The sequence below is a fragment of the Xiphophorus hellerii genome, chromosome 8, assembly GCF_003331165.1.
Source record: "Xiphophorus hellerii strain 12219 chromosome 8, Xiphophorus_hellerii-4.1, whole genome shotgun sequence".
Taxonomy (NCBI): Eukaryota; Metazoa; Chordata; class Actinopteri; order Cyprinodontiformes; family Poeciliidae; genus Xiphophorus; species Xiphophorus hellerii.
The window spans coordinates 24,270,788-24,293,906 of NC_045679.1; the positions used below are offsets into that span (position 1 = coordinate 24,270,788).

Below are 23,119 nucleotides of genomic sequence, written 5' to 3' on the forward strand. Positions count from 1 at the left end.
ACTTATGACAGTAAACTGCAAACAATTACATTTAATCATATTTTTGAATTTACTGATATTTCTTCATGCTCTAGTTGAACAGTGGAGAAAATAGCAAGAATAACATTTCTGATCATACGGTCAACTGTTTTTTTTTTTTAAAAGCGTAAATTAAAATTTATTGAGACGATAAATCGGAATTCTTATAATAAGAAATTTCTCGTGATAAATGGTACGATAAATGAAGACACCATTACAGCAGCGAAACATTGTGTGAGATACTTTTGAAAGCTGACATTCAAGGAAACAACAAGAATGTCTAGAGATCCACATATAGTTCAAACAGCCTTTAGATGACCTGTAGCTTTAACTTCAGCAGAAGGATTGCAAAGTATGGATGCACTCCCACATCTTTCTCTGGTTTCGGTTTGTTTCTTCCGTGTTGATTTATGAGCTGAACGGTGGAACAGGTGGCAGCACTGATGCCTCGCAGCGAGAAGGTCATCGGTTCAAATCCCAGTTTACACAAAAAACAAAAAGACACACAGCGAATGCTAATGTGTTGCTGCAGCAACAGGCAGCAAATGACTGGTTCTAACCTGCCTCAGTACCTGCAGAGAGTTGAAGTCGACATTGCTTCCTTGGCGCTGCTGGGTTTTCTGGTTGTGATTGAAGATACAGATTTCCTAATGAAGAAAAGCAATAAAAACGAAACAGAGAGGTGTAACAGACGAAGCTTTAAATAACTAGAAACACCTGGCGGCGTTTGAAGGAGCACGCAGATCTGACCTTCTTGTTTTTGAGGTAGACTTTCTTGGCAGTGATGCGGCCTCTCCGGGCCTCCAGTTGCCGCGTCCTCTGCTGAAGGGCGCACAGTTCTTCATCTCTGAGGGGCGACGGAGGGGACGCAGGCTCCTCTTCACCCTTCATGGCGTCTGGGCTTTCGAAGGCGTCGTAGTAGACCACCTCATCCTGTCGCTCTGGGAGGAAAACCAGGAGAGATTCTAGTTTGACGAATAAACAGCTTTGTGAGTGCTAAATCAGGGGACTATCAAGAGAACACCAGGAAATAATCAGCAAGAGCCTTTGAGTTTTGACGAGGTTTAACAGAATGTATCTAAATTATCTTGTAAGATTAAGGAGTGATGTTCCCAAATTGTACCACATTTTCACTAAAATGTATTACAGAAGTCGTGATTAAAATGTTTGATAAAGTGAGTTAGAACAAAAACAAGCACTTCATTTTCATTTAAAGGGGCATTTTTATGTATTTTCCAGCCACAGAGCGTCATTTCATGGCACAATCAAGTTACTATGTTATCTTCAGTTGCTATAAAAATGCTGCATATATCAAATATGGCTTAAAATAAATTTGACTTTGATATTTAGCATCTTGAATTTGGGCCTCTGTCTCTTTAAAAACTTCTGCTCTTTATGAAAAGAGTTAAAGGGCGCTTTATGAAACTCCGCCTTCAGGATTGCTCCTCTATTAACCCTTTAATAGGGTTATGATAATTTAAACTAAAATCTCTGGCACTCATGCAAAAAAAAAAAAAAAAAAAAAATCATACATATTTGGAAAGATAAGCCTCATAGCAACACAAAAAAATTATTTTTAGGGACAGGATACAACATTTTTAAAAAGTTTTTTCCCCTAGCTTATTTGTGAACACGCATTACTTATACGACTGGATCCGACAGAAACGGCGCCACGCAGACGCTCACCCATCATCTGCCTGCGCAGACTCTGCAGCTGCGCGGTCAGCAGCAGCTCCTCGCAGCGCAGCACCTCGGCCTGAATGTCGTACAGCTGCAGCTGCAGCTCGTAGTACAGCGCCTCCAGCTGGTCCAGACGCATCATTGCGTCCTCCCCACCCTGCAGACTCTGCATCTGGAAAAAGCACAGCCTCAGCGTTACGTCACGCCCTCCCGGGCCCCGAGGACACAGACATGCAGGCTGGCTGATTTTCCCAAAAATATAAAACATGATTCGACTGCGCTTCTTGTTTCTAACGCGAGTCGGATGGAGTGGAAACCGAAGCGGATTCCTGTTTGGTAGCGTTGGACTCCTGAGATGAGATGCAGAGCACAGCTTTACATAAAAAACAAACGTTTGACCCGACTGTCATTCCCAGTGAGTCATTTCCACTGTTGTACAGCAGGATGTTGCTCCCTCCATCACGGGATGCCAGAGCCATGAGATCATTGCTCCAAGTCCATTATCTTGCTTATTTTCCCTCCATCTTTTAACGCACAAGTCTTGTTTTTGGAAAAGCACCAATCTATTAAAGTAAAAACACTTTGTCTGCATTAATTTTTATTTTTCTTCATCGCGTCGCCCCGCTTTACCTCTTCCTTCAGGCCGTGCTTCTTCTGTTCCAGGCAGATTTCTTTGGCCCTCATGAGCTGCAGGGTTTCCTTGGAAACGGCGTACTGCAGCCGCTCCATGCGCTCGATTGCCGTGGCCCACGCCGACTTTCCGAACTTCCTCTGGTCGGCGCGCATCCGCTCATACAGAGCTGCGAACATGCAGGAGGGCACACAGCATTGGTGAAAACACGAAGCAGTTAAATTTAACTGACACATTGGCACATTTTAGTTGTACAATTCTGTTAACAAAATGAGTCCTGGAGATGTTTGTATTATTAACTTACTGCATTGTGCCACTGCAAAAGGAAACTCGGAAAAACCGTTTAAGAAAAACTCAAAACCACTTGGATTCTTCTTTTTTCTCGCTCCCTGTGTCAGCTATGCTACGCACAGACTTGTTGCCACAGCAACTGACTAACAACAGCTCCACTAGAGTATCAGTAACACCAAAAAGCATGCAAACATTTCCCACACAAAGAACAGAACATTCAGTCCGTTACATTTCTATGTCTACTGTACAGGCTTAATGCTTATTTTGAGATTATTAAAAAGTGATTGTCTGAACACAACGGTGGTTAGTTAGCTAATTTAAACACCTGTTCTACTATTAATCTGTGAGAGAGTTGGTGTGTGGTTTGCCTTTTTATAATTTTTTTTTTGCTGGACCGAAACGCACCGAATTCTGCAGCACATCGACATATTACGGTTGTCAAAGTCAAGCTAGCATAACTGACCTACCTCAATCTCTCTCGCTCATTTTTTATAAAAACTATTCATCGACCTTTTCTAGTTGTGATTGTGTTGATAATTGGCAGCAAAGCCATGTATAATTTTTTCTTTTATATGTTACGCAAACATTTAAGATTTAGCACGTCATGTTGACAACTTGACAGCTAAACCCAATGGTAGTCATCGTCGCCGAGCAGTTTTTTGCCCTCCAGTCGGAAGATGGAGTGAAGGCTCTAGTGCACGTCACACTGCAACGTGTCTATAAACGACCTATATACACTCAAATGTTAAGACGCCAAAGTAAATAGAGCGTTTGACATTTTCCCACGGATAGAGGAAATGCCTCTCGTCTCCGTTTACCTTTCTGAGCTCGGGTTGTGGTTTCAAAGAACTTCACAGTCAGGTCTTGAATGGCGAGCACGGCAGCCTGAGCCTTCTTCTGCCACTCCTCGTCCTCTTTCCTCAGGCTCTCCACGCGGCGAGGGCCGAGACGTTCCGTCTCCAGACAGATCTGGAGAGAGAGAGGGAGAGGCAGAGCAGGTTCAACACACAAAGTTCTGACAGCTGAACTGGAATAATATTAGTTAAAAAAAAATCTCAACTATCTCTCTTTCATCCCTATCACATTGTGTACAGTAGAGTAAACTTTAATGTATTTTATCAGGACAGACTAACAACATGGAACATAACTGTTAAGCTGAGGACAACGATAAATGGGTTTCAGCCTGTTTATGACTGAATGAGCGATTGGTTCATTTGAATTTGTTGTTTTATTACACCTTTTAATTTAAACAAACTGGTGTTTTGTAGGGTGGACGCTGTGTTGGGAGTAATGTGCAGTTTTAGTTTTCTTTGTGCGGCGTTTGCCTAGCCTTTATGATGCCACTAATTTGTCCACTGATGTCCTCTAATAAACATCTGGGGCCTTCAGAAAGAGGTTCAAAGGGTGTGAATACTTTGACAAGGCACACTTTTTCCTTCCACAGCCTCCCAATATCTAGTAAAAGACCCACCAAGGGTTCTGTAATACTCTCAGTCTACAGCAGAGGGTGGTGAAGGGTATGGTTATTAGTGTTTATAGTGACCGTAACCCAGCTCCCCACTAGTCAAATGTTAAAAATCCACTAAAGGACACTTTAAAAATAATGCACAGCTCTTAAAGTTGTAACATTTTAGCCACTCAGTCATGAGTGAAAAAAAAAAAAAAAAGCGAGATGAGTGGAAAATGCTTGTCGTGTGTGAGACCTTGCTCCGGGTGCTAGCTAGGAAACATAACCAAAACGATGACACGATGGGCAGCGTGTGGAACAAAATGTACACAGCCAATAAAGCAGACTCCCTTCCAGGGCCTCTCGGCACGTGCAGCTGGATAGTAACGTCTCAATGTAAAACAGATGCGTGCGCAGGAGCTCCAAAATAAACACCATTACAATAACCGCCAACAAAAGGACTCGAAAGCACCCTTGTGTATGATAGACGGCATGGTCACTGGCTGAGCGCTTTGTGTTCCCAGGGAACCGTGCGCGAGAGGCTCATGCACAGGGAGTGGTTTTGAGGTGAAGCAGAGAGCATAAATGGGGGCGGGGGGGTTACGTCAGCAAAAACTTAAAAAAAAAAAAAGAAAAAACAATTATAATCTAGTCAAGAAAAAGTTGAGTGCATTACATCAGTGTTTGGGTATTGCAAGTTGGACAGCATACAGTGTGAATGGCACAACCCATTTCGATCTTCATCTTGTTGCCGATTCTGCTCGCTTTGACCCCTTTGACCTGAGCGACAGAACGAACTGGAGCCAAATATCTCTACATTAAAGCTGCCTCATGATTTGGAGTCTGCTGAACTGGTTTTTATGCAAAGCAGGAGGCTCCGACACAAACTGGTAGAAGTCGGCGTTCCCTCCTTCTGAACACAGCGGCAGCGGGTCTCGACACCCCGGCTCGAACGGGCTGCAGGAGACTGAACACAGACGTGTCAAACTGTCTTTAAATAGAAGTGACACCACTTCCCATGATGGAGTGCTGGGATTACGACATGCGTGCTGTCATGGTGGTCCCCATCTAACTTGGTTAAAATAGGAAGGAGACAAACACACACACATGGGAGTGTTTATCAAGCAGCTGGAACTTCTTAAAGGTGGAAAAGAGGAGACTTTAGGTTGCTCAGCTGTTTTAGAGCATTTCTTACGAATGAACATAAAAGCTTTAAGACTTGGACCTAAAATAAAATGTTCTTTAAAACTTAATAAAGAAGAGGAAAGAGAATAAATGCCTCAAAAGAAGATCCTGGTGGTTTCACGTGGTTAAAAACTGGATTTCGTTTGGCAATGAGCGCCAGAATGTGGAGCTCATGGAATCTGAGACAATCCTTCTGATTGGTTTAAACCCAACAATAGATTAATAACGACAGCTGCTGTAATCAGGGAGACAATTTACTTCAATCCAGGTCACAGAACTAATTAATTTGAATATTACGCTATGTGACATTTTTGAATTGGGGTCGAATTTGCCTTACAGATGAAGGCGAACCCGGCAGGTGGCATCGGGGACCAAAGGGACAACCGCTGCCGTGTGACAATGCATGCTGTGTGAAGCGGTAATTGGAACCCCTTTCTGCTCAGGCCTGAACTGTCTAGAAATGCATAATAGTTGCATTTTCATAAAATTGCACAAACTGGAATTACAAAAAAATTTAATTCGCTGAATGGAAACATTCCAATTAAAAAGGTTTCTATGCTAGGATGAGGTGGGGTTTTTTTTTGGCTGTATCAAAATAAATGTATTTCGCAAAACTGCAATGAAATCACTTCTTTTGTATAACACGAGTGGTGATCAACAACTGGATGTTACTTCTGGCAGAAAAGACGACAGAAGACAACAGGAAGTGGCAGGACAATGGCATGGGATATATTTTAATAAACACGCAGCAACAAATGCTTTCACGTGTGATTTTAATTGAGTTTTTCATTTAATGGAAACACAGCAGTTGCAAAATTGTGTTTTTTGACATTAGCAGAATATTGAATATTGTAACCTGACACATAGCTACGTCAGGTTACATGATGAATGCATGTGAACATTTATTTTCGGGTCTTGCCGCACATTTTTGAATGAGATTTTGGTCTGGATTTTGACTGGGCTTGTTTTTGTTTCGTTGTCCCTCCACTTCTAAGCTTCTTTGACTTCTAAAGAAAAGCATCCTCATAAACAGGATGATTTCCCTAGTTTTGGGAGCTCAGAAATCAGCTAATGCTAACATGTGAAACTGATCTCATGTGCCGCTACCTACTTTTTCCACTATGTTTAGAGACTTCTCAGCCAAAAAAATTTTATCAGCAGGTCAGGATTTTTATAAAATTGATAACTGACCAGAGAACTGCAATTGGTGCACCTCTAATCCACAAATCAGTTACAAACCTTCAAGGCACAGAGCAGATAGAAGAGATACCCGGCATAAACGGCTCATTCTTTCAGCTTCGCTTGCAATCTGAAGCACTCGTGTTTTTACAACAGTCTCACACATCCCCTAAAGTATTTAAATTCACACCAACAAAGGAGGTCAGGCGAGGGTGCCGTTCTAGTTAGAAACTGATCCCCGACTGCTCTTTTAGCAGCAACGCCAAGCACAATGCAAACTGCATGTAAATGAAAATGTGTGCCAATTCCCAACTCCTTCCTTTTCCCTCATGAGTTAAGGATGGAGAGGGGGCGGGGGGGAAAACTACTTCCTGTGTGAGTCTACAGCACAAATTTGTTTGCATACAGCTTTGTTTTTAGTCGTTGGATCGCCCTGAGGGAAGCAGGTGGCAGAGCTGGGGAAAAAAAACAAAAAAACTTTGGCATCCAGCAGATTTTCCATCTATGAAAACAAAAACGGTGAAGAAGAAATTCTGAAAATAGAGGCAGAGAAATTTCTTGAATCGTGTTATGTGTTTAAACAAAGAGAGCCCATCAATTTTATTTATTCAACTATTATTTTACAGTAATGTAGCCTATAACTAATCACTTAAGATTCAAAATAATAAATTAAAAATAGCCTACACGTGATACATGTGTGTTAAACCTCATTGACTGATTAAACTACAGCTTTTTCATAGGTAGCCAATCAGAGCCATGCTTTTAATTAACAAAGCACTAAGAAGAGAGTTCTGACAACAGGATGAACCCATTCAACTCCATAGAGCTGATATTAATAAACAGTTTTCCTGTTCCACACAGATCAACACTCTGACTCACCAGTGAGCTTGAAATACTTTCTAGAGCTCTAAAAAAAAAAAGCAAGATGACATCAAACAATTTCTTAAACTGTAGCTGGTCTTCTTAGTGAATTCACTGACGAAAAAAGGTGAAATTTAAAGCAGATTTCTGCTCTTTGGACATTTTACATTTTGAGAGAGACTGTACATTCCTTATTTAGATCAGGATCCACCCCAGAACCTAAATACCATCATAATAGAGGGTCATAAACACACCCACAAACACACAGTTGTTTGTGTTGGTTGGTGAAGCCATGCGGGATCAGCATGCTGAGTAAGGAATGCAGTTTAGAGAAGGAGAAGCACTGTTCATCGGGGGAGCGCCGATTGCAGTTTTCTGGCTGATCACGATCTTTAAAAAGCCTGACCTGGTGATACCTCCTTTTTTTTTTTTTTTTTTTTATAACTGACAGTGTCAGGTGTTACAAGGTCACAATGCACCTTCGATGCTTCAATCTTATTTTATTGAAAAGCGCCGAACAATACCTGTGAAACAATCCATGCTTGTTTTAACAGAATGAGGTGGTGCTCTCAAATATATGTGGAAAATTTTGCACATTGCTGTCCATGCTATTAAATTAACAAACAACAACAACAAAAAATCTCCTCTAATTATTTTATTTCCCATATTTTGATGGCGCTCTATTATGTTTTCCAGTCACAAAGTGCCATTTTAAAGCACAATCAAGTAACTATCTTACCTTAAGTTGTTATAGAAAATGCCATATATTTCAAATGTGACTTTAAAGAAACATGACTTTGTAATTTAACGCCTTGAAATTGGACCTCTGTCTCTTTAAGAAACTCCTGCTCTTTCTGAAGCTCCACGTTCAGAAAGTCATCACAACATGGCTCCTCTATTAACACTTTAACAACGTTTTTACCAGCATTTCACAGAGAAGCAGCTCCTATAATGAGCTCAGCTGATGTACAGTTCTACCAGGTGTTTGCTAATTGCTGCTGGCTAGTCTGAAGGAGCTGAGTGGAGGAGTCTCACTCTGTGAGGTGGAAGCTCGGAAGTTTGAAGACTGCAGATCAGAGGAGGAGCTTCGTCCAGGAAGGTGGCCCTAGCTCCCCCTCAATGGTTGCCATGGGAGATTAAAGCATTACTCAAACATGCATGAAATAACCAAAGCAACACTCCAGGTATGTTTTGATGAGGGAATAATATTATAACATAATGCAAAGCTATGTTATAATGCATCACTGCCCATCTAAAAACAAACCACAGTCTCTGACCAAAAATAAATTACACAGGAGTATTTTTGCTTTAGCAAAATCACAAGGTTTGATGTACATTGAGAACAAACTAACGAAACAATTTAAATCACCAACAAGGGGTCCTGAGTTTTAGGTTTCTTTGCAGTGCCAAAAGAAGAATATACCCAAATGTAGCATCTTTTTGGTGATTTAAATGTAAGAATCTGAAAAAAATTATTTGCATGAGCTTACAGGACAAAGGCTTCATTTATGATTATCACATCCTAAATGACCAAGACTCCATACTGCTGAAGCTTGAATTATCTCAGTTAAAAGTCCCTTAAAAACTTTCTAGTAAATGGATTGACCATACTGAGCGGTTTTCTAGTCACACCAACTCACAACTTTCTGATCCCAAGATGAATACTCTACCAATTAGACTAAACTAAAGTGGATGTGTTAAATTTTGACACAAGACTGCAAGTCTCCACTGGACTTGAGAAAAGGACGCCTTCCATCTGGAGCTGACCATAGTAGTTATAGCAGCCAACTTAAAGAGCTAAGGGTTGTTGGCAGCCAAAGTGAGAAATTGTGAAAGCCTAAACATTGACATAAAGCTGAGGCAGCAGCAAAAACATTATTTGTCTTCAAAAGCTCACTCCTTCGTATGCTATATATGTGTATTATGAATCAGTAAGTTTCCAAAAGCAGGAAAAGATGCACTCTTTTGGTGTAGTTGGAATAGGATATCTAGACCTAATGATGAGTGACGGTAGAGCACATCATCACAGATATAAAGTCCTTACATTGGCTCCCGGTAGCTCAGAGAATAGACTTTAAAAAACTTTTGTTAGCTTTTAAATCATTTAAACGACATAGCACCAAAATACATTAAAGATCTGTTGTTGTTGTATCAACCTGACCGACCACTCTGGTATTCTGGTTCTAGTCTACTCTGCATCCCCAGAACCAAACATGGACAACCAACCAGAAAACAGCTGAAACACAGTTCCTTTAATCCAACGATTGTCCTGTCAGACCGTCAATTCCCAGAACCACGCAAAAAAAAAAAATAAAGCTTGTAAAAGCACACATGGGGTCAGTCTGACCTCTTTGGACCACAACAGACTAAAAAGCTCATGGGGTCCAAATGGCCACATTTATTAAGACCGTGGGAAAGTTAAAGTAAAGGCTAAAACCCACCTGTTTAGAGTTACTTTTGATTAGTAGTAAGTGGAACATTGATCAACATATTTGATGTGCATTGATGGTTTTAAATTGAATGTTTATTGCATGTTTAACAACTGATGACTGTAGGATGTTTTTGTGATAAAGACCTGCCCTGTTGCTGAAATGTGCTATACAAATAAATTTGAACTGAAACTGAATGGAATGGGAAAGTGTATGCTTTTGTTCTTCTGTTGCTTATTTGAGAGGGACTCTAATATTTAAAGTTCGAAATTAAATTCAGCACACATCAGTTTTGCAACTGTCTCACAATCGTCCAGAAATAGGACATTGACCTACTGACCAATAGGACAGGTTTTATCAAGAATCACCTCTCAAGCTCACTAGATTCTCTTTTCAAGCCTCTGATGAAGAAAGGCAACAAAGAGAGTAGAGAAAGAGTGCTGAGGCTGCAGAATTACCGAGTGGTTTAGTGGCCGCTGTAATAATACTTAGACTGGTGGTTAATCTGCTCTAGGCAAGAGGGAAAAAAGCCTCTCTAGCTGATCCTCTACCCTCCATCCTGCCATCATCTGCATCATCACCACGGCAGCTTCATAAGCCTCAGCATGTACCAGTAATGTGATGGCAGTGGGCTGATGAGTGGATACTAACTGGAGAAGGGTCGCCTTGCTCTAACCAAAACCACAGAACCCCGTTTTTTTACCGTGTGGGTTAGGGTTAGTGGTCCACTGATTTATGAAGGTCTGCCCGACGGGAGGCAAATTGTCTTCAAGGGCAAATGAGTAATCCGGCTACATGGAGGTCTAAACCTGCTTAAAACAAGCTCTAAAAACAGATGGGCATTTGTCTTTGTGTATGTGTGTGTAGAATTACCTTAATTTGCTGCCGCCGCAGCGTTGCCACTTCCCTGATGTCCCTGAAGGGCTGCAGCAGGTAGTGGTACAGCTGAGTCGTCGCCTCCAGCAGCTCGCCGTACGCCTCGTCCTCCTCGGGGTACACCTGCAGCAGCTCCACCATGCTGTCCATGGCCTTGTGCTTTTCCAACACCTGGGACAAAGCACACGGGGTGGAGGCTTGAAAAGTGGACCATGAACCACCTCAATGTTGAAAAACGGTTTGAATTGGTGAAAAGGTGCATTTGGAGTGTTGTAGGTTGCCTCCAATGCTCAAGCTGATGCCTCACATCAAAGTTAGAGCAACAAGTTATGTAAGCAGGCTTAAAATAAATCATTTTTGAAATTTTACAATCAAGTTCCCATGATGGAGTATTAGGATTATACTAAGAAAAGAGACAAAATTACAAAAATAGACAAAATTACAAGAAGTCATAATATTACGAGAATAAAGTCATAGCATTATTAAAAAATAACATTACAAGAATAAAGTCGTACGGGAATAATAAGAATAAAGTCCTTATAATATAAGAAAAGTCATATTTCAAGAATAAAGTCATAAGAAAACTTTATTCCCATAATACTCTGACTTTATTGCCATTATTTCAACTTTATTCTTGTGTTATTATTCCTGTACGACTTTATTCTCGTAATGTTATGACTTTTTTTCTACAGCGGTAGAATATATAACCGACTTTATTCTTTATTTTTGTCATTATCAATTTGTTTTATTGTTGTTTTTTGTTCAGACACAAGGGTACGGACAATGTGCCTTTATTTATACGTACGTTCAATAAAGTTTGCTTAAACAAATATTTGTTCATATTTCTTCGATGTAGAACATGAAACTGAAGTCCATGTTTGGAGGAATTTCTCACTCACCTGCTTCATATACAAGGTGTTTACATAAAGCACATGAACCAGGATCACTAATTACAACACATTCTGGACTATTATTCCCCTAGATTACATTTGGCCACATTCCCATCCAGACATTTTCTGAACTATATATAGTGCTGTAACTCACTGCCCTCTTAGTGATCATCTGAGCTGCATTAGTGGCTTTAGGACAAACATGTTTACTCAGCCTTTACTCTGATTAATACACCCTCATGTAAAATGCATTATCAGGGTAAAAAAACAAAAAACAAACAAACTTCAGACTCACTTGATAACATTAATAACACCAATATGTCACATGACAGTTCCTACATCATCCTGTAACGCATGCTGTTGTTTCAGGGTTTCATTACCGTTAATAAAGGACATTTTTACTCATGAAATCCTCAATTTAGGAGAATGTGGGCCACTGGGCTACAGAGCTAAAGGGGTTTTGGGGACTTAAACAAAGTTTAATTTAACCATAGCAGACTGACGGCTAAGTATGCACCAACTTAAAAGTTTTTAGGATTTGTAAGCAGGAAAGTAGAGTTTTCTAACATGATCTTTATACGAGTCGTTTTGTAAATTACTTGTAAACATAAAGCGGTTTCTTGAAATGGTTTCATTCCACAAAAAAAATACTGAAAATGATCCCAAACGTTATTGCATTGTACGTGGCAAATTGACAGAGCATATTAAACGGATCGAAGACGACACAAAACGTGGAGCGTAAAGCTCGCTAGTGCTACATCTGACCTTCTTGTAGTCAAGGGTAACGCTACAGTTAAAAGGTTGCTAGTGATCCACTGTCACATGACCAAGCCCCGCCCCCTCCTGAAACACAAACACCAAAAAACATAGACATAAACATTTCTTATTAATATCAGCCCAGTTCTACTTATCGGACCCATACCAATACGTAAACAAATTATGAACATCGGTTAGTACCAATGTAGATGCAGATATATCATGCTTCCCTAATCAAACCACCTTTCCATTTCAGAGAAAAACTGGCAAATAAAATAAACATTATGATTCAGCATCAAACTCATTAAAGTATTGCATTACAACAGTCTACTTGAGGAATTACATTAAAGCTGTAGTATGCTGCAGGGTGAGCATGAAAGTGATTGACAACACCAAGACCCTCCTCCTGGCTCTGACTGGTTGTATCTGACCGAGTAAAGTATTTCTGCAATTAGTACTGGGAGCAGTGGGAGAAGTTGAAGAGCTAATTTTACATGAATAATTTGAACAAATATGTACAAAAAACTTTTTTCTAAAAGTTTAATACTGTAGCTTTAAGTTACGGCAGGAACACATTCAGTTAAAAGCGTCAACTTTTAACAAGTTATGTGTTCATAGGGTCGTTTACCTTACTTTGTTCTTTGGAGCTTGTATTTTTCTACCCACTTTAATCCACCATTTTATAACAGATAAACTCTAACCCTGTTTTTTTATTATTATTATTATTATTATTATTATTATTTAAAACTTCATTTTAAATTGGCTCCAATTTGAACTAAATGCAGCCTGAAAGAATGGCTACCTCAAAGCTAAGGCAAGGAGGGAAAAAAAACTCTCAACAAGCACAAAGACTCAGCCTGGGAGGATTTGTAAGTGCACGCTCATTAATGTGTGGCCAGGAATGATATCACAAAACACAATGAGTAAAAAATAACAACAAAAAAACGACTGATCCTGCCTGCTACTGATTCGTACCATATGTTCAACAATCCACAGACTGTTCATTGTTCTTAAAAACGCCACTAAGTCGAGCTTTTGTTTAGAGCTCTCTCGGAAACCAGCTTCTTTGATTCAAACTGCGCAACACATCTCCTCTACTTCTGCCTCAGACGCGACACTGAAAGTACCACCGTCCAATAATCACCTAAAGTGGCGAATAAACCGCTCCTCTTTCCTCCACAGATATGAATGACGACTTCTGTATCAACTCTGAGCTGATTTTCCTAAGCTCCTCTACACTGTGACATACACTGCCCGATTCAGCTCCAACACTGCCCCTACTGTTTACCTTGCCCCTGGGTTTCCCTGGCAACCACTGACCAACCCCACACCCCGCTGGCCAGGAAACCCCCTAAGCTAAATGAGCCAAGTCGAACAGGATAGGATTTGGAAAAAGTCTACTTTTAAAGTGTTATTACATCATTTAGGATCAATATGAAATATGACTTCAAGGACTGGAAAAATGATGAATAAGTTATTGTTCCACACTGCACTTCAACAGCATATACTAATAGAGACGTGATGCCTACAAAACGAGAAAAAAAAGCGTCATTAGCTAACTCAAAGCTCATGAGCTCAAAGCTAATGAGGCTCACTAGCAAGAGGTTAGCCGGCAGGTTTGGATTCGTGTTTTAAAAGCACTTTTACGAAGGTACAATTTTACAAGCCAAGTTTAGCATTAAAGGCAACAAAAGTCCTCCGCAAAAGCGCGGAGGACGTAATTAGAAGATCTTCCTCTCGGTGATATACTGGAGCTGCAGACCCTATCATTAAGACCGGTTCCCATCGGCCATAAATCTGTTCCGTCTTACGCCGCAGTAGTTTTCTTCTCTTCGTGCCTTTTAATTGAAATACAACACAGGAAAGAGAGGGCCCTCACTTTCTTTCATGCAGACTGTGAACAGGCCTCCTCAAAGATGGAATGCTTCCTGAAAGACGTTAAATGCAACGTTTGTCACCGCTATATTAACACGAATAAGCACCACCTGCACAAAATACAGTTAGTTGATTTATGCGGATGTTTGAAAAGCAAAACAAAAAAAAACAAAAAAAAAAGGAGATGTATTTCCAACTGGAAACTCAGAACAACGTGCAATTAAACAAATTACTTACAAAGAATTAACGTCCTAAAATGGCTTTTGGAAATGTTGAGTGCAAGTGGGTTCCCAATTTAAAAAGGAAAGTTAGAGAAAGGCAGCTGCTCATCTCTGTAAAGTTAACAATCTGTAGAGAGGGAGAAAGGCCACATAAACGCAACTAAATAAATCTTATCGATTTTAGAATGTTCTGAAAGCCCGTGCAAGGACATGAAAACAAAAGCCATGTAGCAGTAGAGCCAAAGTAGGACTATTTGCCTTTTTCTTCAATCAACTGTAGACAATATTGCAAAATTCATCAATTTAAATTACCCAGAGATTACGGCACGGCTTGTTTTAACAAGGAAAACAAAAATGTAGGAATTATAATTAAATTTCAACTCTATGAAGAGCTGATCTGAACACAGTAAGTTTAAGGAAAAGCAGTGGGTCGAACATGGTTCCTTGGGGAATCCCACTTGAGAAGGTAGCTGATGTTGTTGAAACAACCCCGCAGTCTCACGGTCCTTAGTCTGTCAAATCTGATTTAGAACCGCAAGGAAAATATCCCTTCATTGCCAACACATCATTAAACGGGGTAATAAGATCTAAAAGTGCCAAAACGGAACTCCCCAAATAATAATGGATGCTTTAAAATGTTTAAAAGTGCTGATTCTGTAGAACGACTTTACATGCCCACTAGGCAAAATCTAAATAAATTGTGTACACATAAAATTGAGTGCCAGTCTGACAGAATAAAACACACTCACATTTCCCCAAAGTGACGTTAGCATTGTGAACAAAAGGTCACGGTAAGTGGCTGCATCATTATACAAAAAGCAAGACCAAACCTTCATTCAGGAGACAGACATTCATACATTTGTGAATTAATGACAATTAGGGATTAGATCTAGAGAAATTTTGAAATGCTGTAAAACTGAAATCATCTCCAACTCAGGAACATATTGTATTTTTATGATGCAATACTGATTTAAAGATTTTAGCTTTTGATTCATGAGTAAATTGTTCTGCAGCCCTGGTGCAATGCAACGAAATCCTTTACCCTTTGTAAAAAGTACTTTGCGAGTCTATGTTCTGTATCTAAAACAACTAATAAAGTTTAGTTTATAAGACTACATTATCACATTTTTTGCACTACATAAAAACCATAAAGATCTGAGTAAGCCATTAATCTGTAACTATTAGCTTTTAAAGCGTGAGCTTCACTGCTGATTAGCTGTTGGTCTGGGTTTCTTTAGTTACAGGTCAGAGATAAGGGAAAACAGTCAAAGTGATTCTGGTCAATGATCAACGCATACATGGAGAGGATGCGTGGTCTTACACCACCGGTCCATCTTGTCCCGGATATCTGAGAGAGCAAGGTCTGGACACTGACACGGTCTGTCAGTGTGATGGTGATAAGACCAGACAGTGCAGCGATTTTATAAAAATAACATAAGCATTTTAAGTCTGCAGCTGCTCCAGGGTAACTAACCAATCAGGAGAAAGCTGGTGTTGCTTTAAATGGAAAGTAAAAACATTTTAGCAGGAAATATTCTGTATTTTCTCCTACTGTATAACCAGAATGTGTCCTGATTAATATTGCAACTCAAATTATAATGATTACCCAATAAAGCTGGAAAACTGCACGTTGATTTTGGAGATGCATTGCTAAATTTTTGGACATCAACCAGCAGCTTAGTTTGACCAAAGTGAATCAGTCTGTCCTCTTTCTTATCCTGTCCCAATAGAATTAGCCCCTTCATAGCAGGTCAGAACACCCTCGAACCGTCTACAGTAAGCGTATATTAGGAACGGACTTACTGACCTGGAAAACAGAAAACCATGTACAATCCAATAAAATAGAGTAAATATTATCTCTGCTGTTGCCGAGTTTCGCTTGACTGTTGTATTGTGCTGCGTTTCTGATGACAGAAACCTTCGAGGACAAAGACACTCATGTCATAAAAGAAGGCAGCATCTAATGCAGGGGTGTCAAACTCAAATACACAGTGGGCCAAAATTTTAAATTGAACAAAGCCGCGGGGCAAGGTTGAATAAATGAATCTTTTAATATGGACCCAAACAAGCTTTGATTTAACAATAAATATTGAACAAGCAAGGCTTATATAACTTAAAAGTGCAGGCGTGCAAAATTGAGTTGCTAAAAATAATAATAAAACATATAAATGGCATAGTAAATAAAATTTAAATAAAAATTGAATGCCTCCTTTCTGAGGCAAATGTCAAAATTAGCTTTGTACACAGGCTAATAAATTTGAAAATAAAATAACATAACAACTATGAATAAATCATTAAATAAACTATGAATAAACCATTCAGGCCTTGGAGTAACAAGAAAAGGTGCATAGAAAACTTATTTATTGCTCATTTTGCGACACACTGATCTGCTCTGATGCAGCCAAGCCAGATACCTGGCATCTTTTCTTGGATGCCAGTTCATCAATGTCGGGGCTCAGAGTTTGAGCTGAGGAAACCTTCATTATCGAACAAAGATGTTCGTCAGTCAGACGTCTCCTGTGAGACGTTTTCGTCATCTTCACTGAGGAGAAAAGTTGCTCACATACAACGTAAACAGATATTCTGTCTCCCACCTGTCCAGAAAAGTTCTATTTTCTGTCTTTCTTTTTGCCATTTTTTGGTAGGGTAACACAGTGACGGCTGTAGTTTGAGGTCGCAGTGAGGTTTGGGGGAGAGGCAGGGGGATGCGGGGGGCGCCGGGGCTTTCAACCGAAGGAGTGCGCAAGAAGACGGATCACCACCTTCCTAATACATCCATGTCCGCTACCATAAGTGCTACTGACACAGAGGAGGAGGCGTGTCTGCCTCTGTCCTGACTGACGCGCCAAAAGACAGCAGAGCATTATGGGATTTGTAGTATAAGCGGTGAATGCGACGTCACAGCGTTGCCACCGTATAATACCGGCGGGCCGGCTCTAATATTAATTTCCAATAAATTGCCTCGCGGGCCAAATATAATTACACTGCGGGCCAAACTTGGCCCGCGGGCCAGAGTTTGACACCTATGATCTAATGGATCACCTACTTTAAAGTAGCATTACGTAAAAATCGACTTTTACTAGCTTTACATAATGTTATGATGTTACTCCCTCATCAAAGCAAACAGAGTGTTGCCTTGTTTCTTTCATGCATGTTTGAGAAATTCTTTAATCTCCCATGCAAAACACCTGGGTGGACCTAGCTCCGCCTTCGAGGATGAAACTCCTCCTTTGACAGGCAGAGACGAAGCTTCTAAGCTTTTGCCTCACAGGGCACTTGTCCTGCTCAGCTCCTTCAGACTAGCCAGCAGCAATTAGCAAACGCCTGTTAGAAATGCACATCTGCTGAGTTTATTGCACATACTACTTCTCAGTGGAATCCTGGCAAAGACGTTAAAGGTTTAATAGACTTCATGACTTCCTGAAGGCAGAGTTTCAGAAAGAGCAGGAGTTTCTTAAAGAGACAGAGGCACAATTTCAGGAAATTAAATGACAAAGTAAAATTTTTAAAGTCATACTTGATTTATACGACTGAAGGTAGCATAGCTAATTGATTGTGCTATAAAATGGCACTAAGTGTCTGAAAAATACATTATGCTGCCCCTTTAACAATCAACAAGTGAATTTATATATATTAAAAGAAAAGAGAATTTCCAAAAGTGTACCATGTCTATCTGATATTGTCTGTTCAATCTGCTCTTAAATTTGGTAGTTCCACATAAAAATATATTCAACTTCAACCGTGCCATACAATAGAAATTCAACCTGAAACATAAGAGGTATACATCTCTTATATTTCAAGGTTATTCATGTTTAACATATCTGTATCAGACCGATAAGTAAACCATGGGTTGATGTTAATAACAGATATTAATTTCCTCCTTGTTGCCCTTAATGACTAGATACTATTATTATAAAACCAAGAAAATTATGGACAACAGCAGCACTTATAAAACTGTTATCACAAACTGTGTTCAGTCAGAGGCTTCTTCAGAACCGCTGTAATTCAGACCTCTATAGGAAACCCTTCTTGCCCTCAGCCATCTGCATCTACGATGACTCTTCGAAGAAAATTGCATAAACAGTAACATTTCTATCAGCCGTAACATGTTAACATTTTGGGCTGATCAATATCAGCCCAAAATGTTTTTGTCAGTACATTCCTACGTCTAATCAGAGGTCATCCCTCTGATGATGAAATGGGTTTGAGGTTAAAAAAAATGCAAATATAGAAGTTGCCAAGAGAATTAACACAAACACATCATGGGATCGAGGAATGAGGACAACAATAAAACAACAGGTCAACAAATGTGATCCATCTGGAAAACACAGACACTTGTAAAACTACTTCACATTTTGTTCTGGTACAAGCAGAAACCTAATTAATCGCGTTTGGTCTTTTTTTTTATCTGAAAAGTGTGGAGTGCATACATATTCAGCGTCCTTCAAATAATGGAACGGACACAAGAAACGTGGTGGTGGCTTCACAACTTCTTGTATTTGTGAGTTTTAATTCAGTTTGCCATATTCAAAATATTTTTTTTTAAAAATTGCTTGAATATTTATGACTATGTATGATTTTTTTATACAACATTAAATACTAAAAATCCAAACAAACAATTAAATTCCTTTTAAAAAATAAGAAAACAAACACTTTATTGCCTAATACATAATAATAACCGTATTCTTTTTGTCTACGCTTGATTATTTCTAGCAAAGTATTAATTTGCAACTAGAAAATATCAATATGTGAAAATCTGTACAACACAGGGCTACTCTAGATAGACAGACAGACAGACAGATAGATAGATAGATAGATCTATGCTACTTGAGGAATTCTGTGAAGAACATTTTTAAAGGCAAAGGGATTTTTTTACCTTAAATGGAAAATGTATATGTATTTTTACACAATTTTGATTTAATTAAAGCTTTGAGCATGTAGTTCTTTCAGCACATTGGCGTTTCAGAGTCTGCCTACTCCAGTTAATGATTAATCGATGACTAAATTAGTGGACGATTATCCCAATAATGGAGCCATCACGATTAATCCTAATAATTGTTTCAGCCTTAGTGTAAAACATGCAAATGTTAGAGGTCGACGCAATAACCACAACTAAATCTAACCAAATCTGAAGCACGCTAGTACATTTGTCCAAGGCGTTGGACAAAAGTCCTGTCTGAGACATTCCCAGGCCAACGTAGCCCACAAAGTTTTCGCTAACTCTGAATTACGATGCTGCGTGTTTTTAGTTATACGGCTTAACGGTGAAGACAGAGCCAACAGCTGCGGTGGGTGACACATCCCTGCGTAACTCCACCTCCATTTGTTCTCCCCATGTTTCTATGTAACTTCCTTGTTGCAATTCAGCCAACTGGAGTGGGATGTCTGGCCAGAGCAGATCATATTACTGCTCCGTGTGTGTGCTGCTGCTGCTGCAACAGATGGTAGACTATGCAAAGGGGGAGGGGGGAGAGGGGGGGGGGGGGGGGGGTTGTCCGGAGAGCAGGAGGCTCAATTAGGATAACTTGTAAACACTGACAATAAACGGCACATATATGAGTTTTGACATAATTAAATCACCTTTAATGATGACGATGATGTGTGTTTTTTATTATTAAGAATAAAAACTATGAGAAAAATAATCCCTTTACCTCCTGCATCCGCCTTTTGGCCGCCTCCAGCGCATCCTCGTAGCCTTTCCGCCTCAGCTCGCTCAGGCTCTCGTAGTACTCCTCCGTGTCGTCGCCCTCGGAGAAAAGCACCTGGGAGAGGATCTTCCAGCCGCAGGTGTCCAGGGCGTGACCCAGGTACACCTGCAGCTGGTAGCACAGCGCGTCCGTCTCCCGCTGCGACATCCCCGGGGCGCCGAACAGCACCGTCCACACGCCGGACTGCTCCTCCGGGAACAGGGGCAAGCAGGGCTCCAGATCCGAGTTGACGGCGCACAGCTGCTGGTGGGCCGCCCGCAGGTCCTGGAAGGAGAAAAGGCCGGCCCAGCTGAAGTCCTCCCGGAGGCTGAGCTCCCCGTCTCCCGGGTCCGCATCCTCGGGAGACGAAGGGACGTCCAGGATCTCCATGTCCATCTCCTTCGGTGTAACAATATTCCAGGACCCTAACGTGAGGCTGACGCACTCGAACGCCTTCAAGCTATCATCTTTTACAGTCTTTTTGTCTCCGGCTCTGGTGTTTGTTGCGGGTTTTCCTGTCGGGACAGAGTGCGGTCTAAGTTTACCAGCTTGACAGGCTTCGTCTTTCTTCGCTTTGGCCGGACTTTTAGCAGCAGCAGCAGCAGCGGGGACAGGAAGCGCAGCCGCGGGGCTACAATCCAAGTCCAGAAAAGTGCTCCGTCTCTGGACGGTTCTGTTGTGGCAGGTTATGGCGAACTTTCCCTCGATGTCGTTCCAGGCCACGATGAAAATAAATTTATGCCTCTCTTTCTCGTCGAACACTCTGGGTCGGACTGACACCCATCCGGACTCCAAATTATCCTCCATGGCGAATGACATCTCATCCGGCCGCTGAATGCACAGATTGAGGTTATTCGGAAATAAATTTGTTCCGACGTCGAGGCTAAAGGCTACTGCTAGTTGACGACAGCGACAGAGGGTGAGGGGGGCAAAAAATCCTTAACAGCGAGATTTAGCAGAACAACAAAGGCTCTCCAGTTTAGTAAACCAGCTGTGTGCGTGAGCGCAGCGACAACGCAGTCAACAATGTTCTCCCACCGAGCTCAAGGATTTGCGGTTCAGACATTAAGTTCAAGCGACCGAACGCGTTCCCAGACCTCGGTCTGTAAAAGAGCAAAAACTCGGCTTCGTGTTGCCGCACATAACGCCGGTTGCCATAACACCTGGCCGCTCACCTGGCCGAAGCTCGCGCTCACAGTACGCTTCTTTGTCCGTTCAGACAATACGGTCGCGCGACTCGGCTCCGCTCTCCGTGTCACGTGTGAGCTTCTGTTTACAAGCACAAGGTGCGTGCGCGTTTGTCAAATGCGGGGAGGGACTTAACACTCCGCATGCTATGTTCAGTGTCCACGATTTCATCGGGAAAAAACACATTTACTTATACTTTTAAAATGTAACTTCAATTACAAAACGTATACTGTCAATCTAAAAATGTTTATTTTTACTTACTTCGTTCTATGACTCTTTTAGAATTGTCTAACACTATTTTGTTTTTCATGTTCTCAGCCATCTTATGTTTTACATTTTGACATGTACCCTATTCCCAGCAGAAAACCTTTGTCAGACAGGCGAGCCTATTTCTCTGTCAGGGCAAACAAATTACCATTATGTACTATTTTTTATGTACTCAAATGCACCATAGACCTTATATAGATTAACATAAATAGGGCTAACAGATAAATTTTGTGATAGGTTTTATTCAAAGGTGTGGAATACACTTTTTACCACTGTTTGGGGGTATCCCATGTACCATGAAGGCATCATATGTTATGCCTTTTCTTATTTATGCTTAATTGCATATTTAACAAAGATTACACCACAGATACTGCCAATATTTGCTATATTATTTTATGTAATTTACCTAAATATTCTTTAATGTGCCTCAATCCCACTCTGACTTTGTTAAACCTCTTTTTCTCCTTCAGTCGACGTGCACGAGGAGCAAAAACATCTACACGTGGGCAAATCCGTGACGCAACCACGTACAGCACGTACTGAAGGCCAAAAAAAATGCATATAGCAAGCAGAGTGGATCAAAAGACCTTTCACAACGTTTAAGCAAAAGTAAAATGTAAGCTTTTTATTATTATTCACATAGACTTGTTCGCCTCTAGTGTTGTTGCTGCTTTTTTATGTTGTTAATTTTGACGTCTGTACTTTCTGATCTGTTTGTTGTTCAAAATGTTATCTATTCAATCTGTTCGTAGTTTGTTGTTTTTTTGTTGTTCAGACCTAAAGGCTATTACCATATCTTTGTTTTATATGTTCAATATAATTTATTTAAAAATGCGAGTGTCTGTATTTTGTCATACATGAACACGAGTTACACTTCTTTAGTCTTCATGCTCAATTATCTTCTGCTTTTATGATCACATCCGCCAAAAATCAAATACACTAGAGGAACCCTGAAAATGTTTGCAGTGAAGATGTACACTTGTGCATGATGTTCTTTTATTTTTATATTCAGCCATTATTTAAATAATTTGTAATAAAAATGATTGTGTAAAGAAGTGTGTTGTTGGGAAATTGTAGATATGCCAGGGGCGCTGTACAGGGGGGAAACGTTATGACAATTCTAAGGGCCCCTAACCAACAGGGGGCCCTCCACAATTTATTTATTTATTTTTTGTTCATAGAAATAAAAAAATAAAAAAATTTGGGGCCCTGTCAATTACAAAATTAATCATATTGTATTTTCGAAGCTTGTTTTTAGCAGTACAAATTTTATGTTCTCACTCCCAGACCAAAAAACACACATGCATATTTCCCCTGAACCCCCCTGGATCTGCATGAAGTGGTTGGTTCCTCCTTGGAGGCTTGACTGTGTTCAGCAGCAGACAGTAGAAGACAGGAACTACTGTGGCTATGTTACTGTGCTGCTAAGAAAAATAAAAAGGTCAGGGTTTCAAAAAAAAGAAAAAATAGCGAGATAAGGACAAGAAAAGGACATAAGTGTCAATTTATAACCCAGTTTTTCCCCGAGAGAAGTGGGTAGACTGTGTGAGATTATCAACCATTTAGCATAGTTAGCTTAGTCTACAGACTGTTTGCCTCCTTTTCACTAGCATTTAATGAATTAAGGAAAAAAATTAC

At 40.4% G+C, this 23,119-nt stretch overlaps 1 protein-coding gene across 1 annotated transcript in view; it reads right to left on the bottom strand.

Annotated features, from left to right (window-relative positions):
* jmy (junction mediating and regulatory protein, p53 cofactor) overlaps positions 1–21,549 on the bottom strand; it is a 27,553-nt gene extending 6,004 nt beyond the window's left edge. The window contains exons 1-7 of the mRNA XM_032569363.1: positions 19,991–21,549; positions 10,595–10,768; positions 3,439–3,589; positions 2,329–2,498; positions 1,705–1,870; positions 769–959; positions 591–665 (exon numbers count right to left, since the gene is read on the bottom strand). Of these exons, the coding sequence (XP_032425254.1) occupies positions 591–665; positions 769–959; positions 1,705–1,870; positions 2,329–2,498; positions 3,439–3,589; positions 10,595–10,768; positions 19,991–20,845 (1,782 nt within the window). The 5' untranslated portion in view covers positions 20,846–21,549. The remainder of the gene's footprint in view (positions 1–590; positions 666–768; positions 960–1,704; positions 1,871–2,328; positions 2,499–3,438; positions 3,590–10,594; positions 10,769–19,990) is intronic.
* Between the last annotated feature and the right edge of the window lie 1,570 nt (positions 21,550–23,119).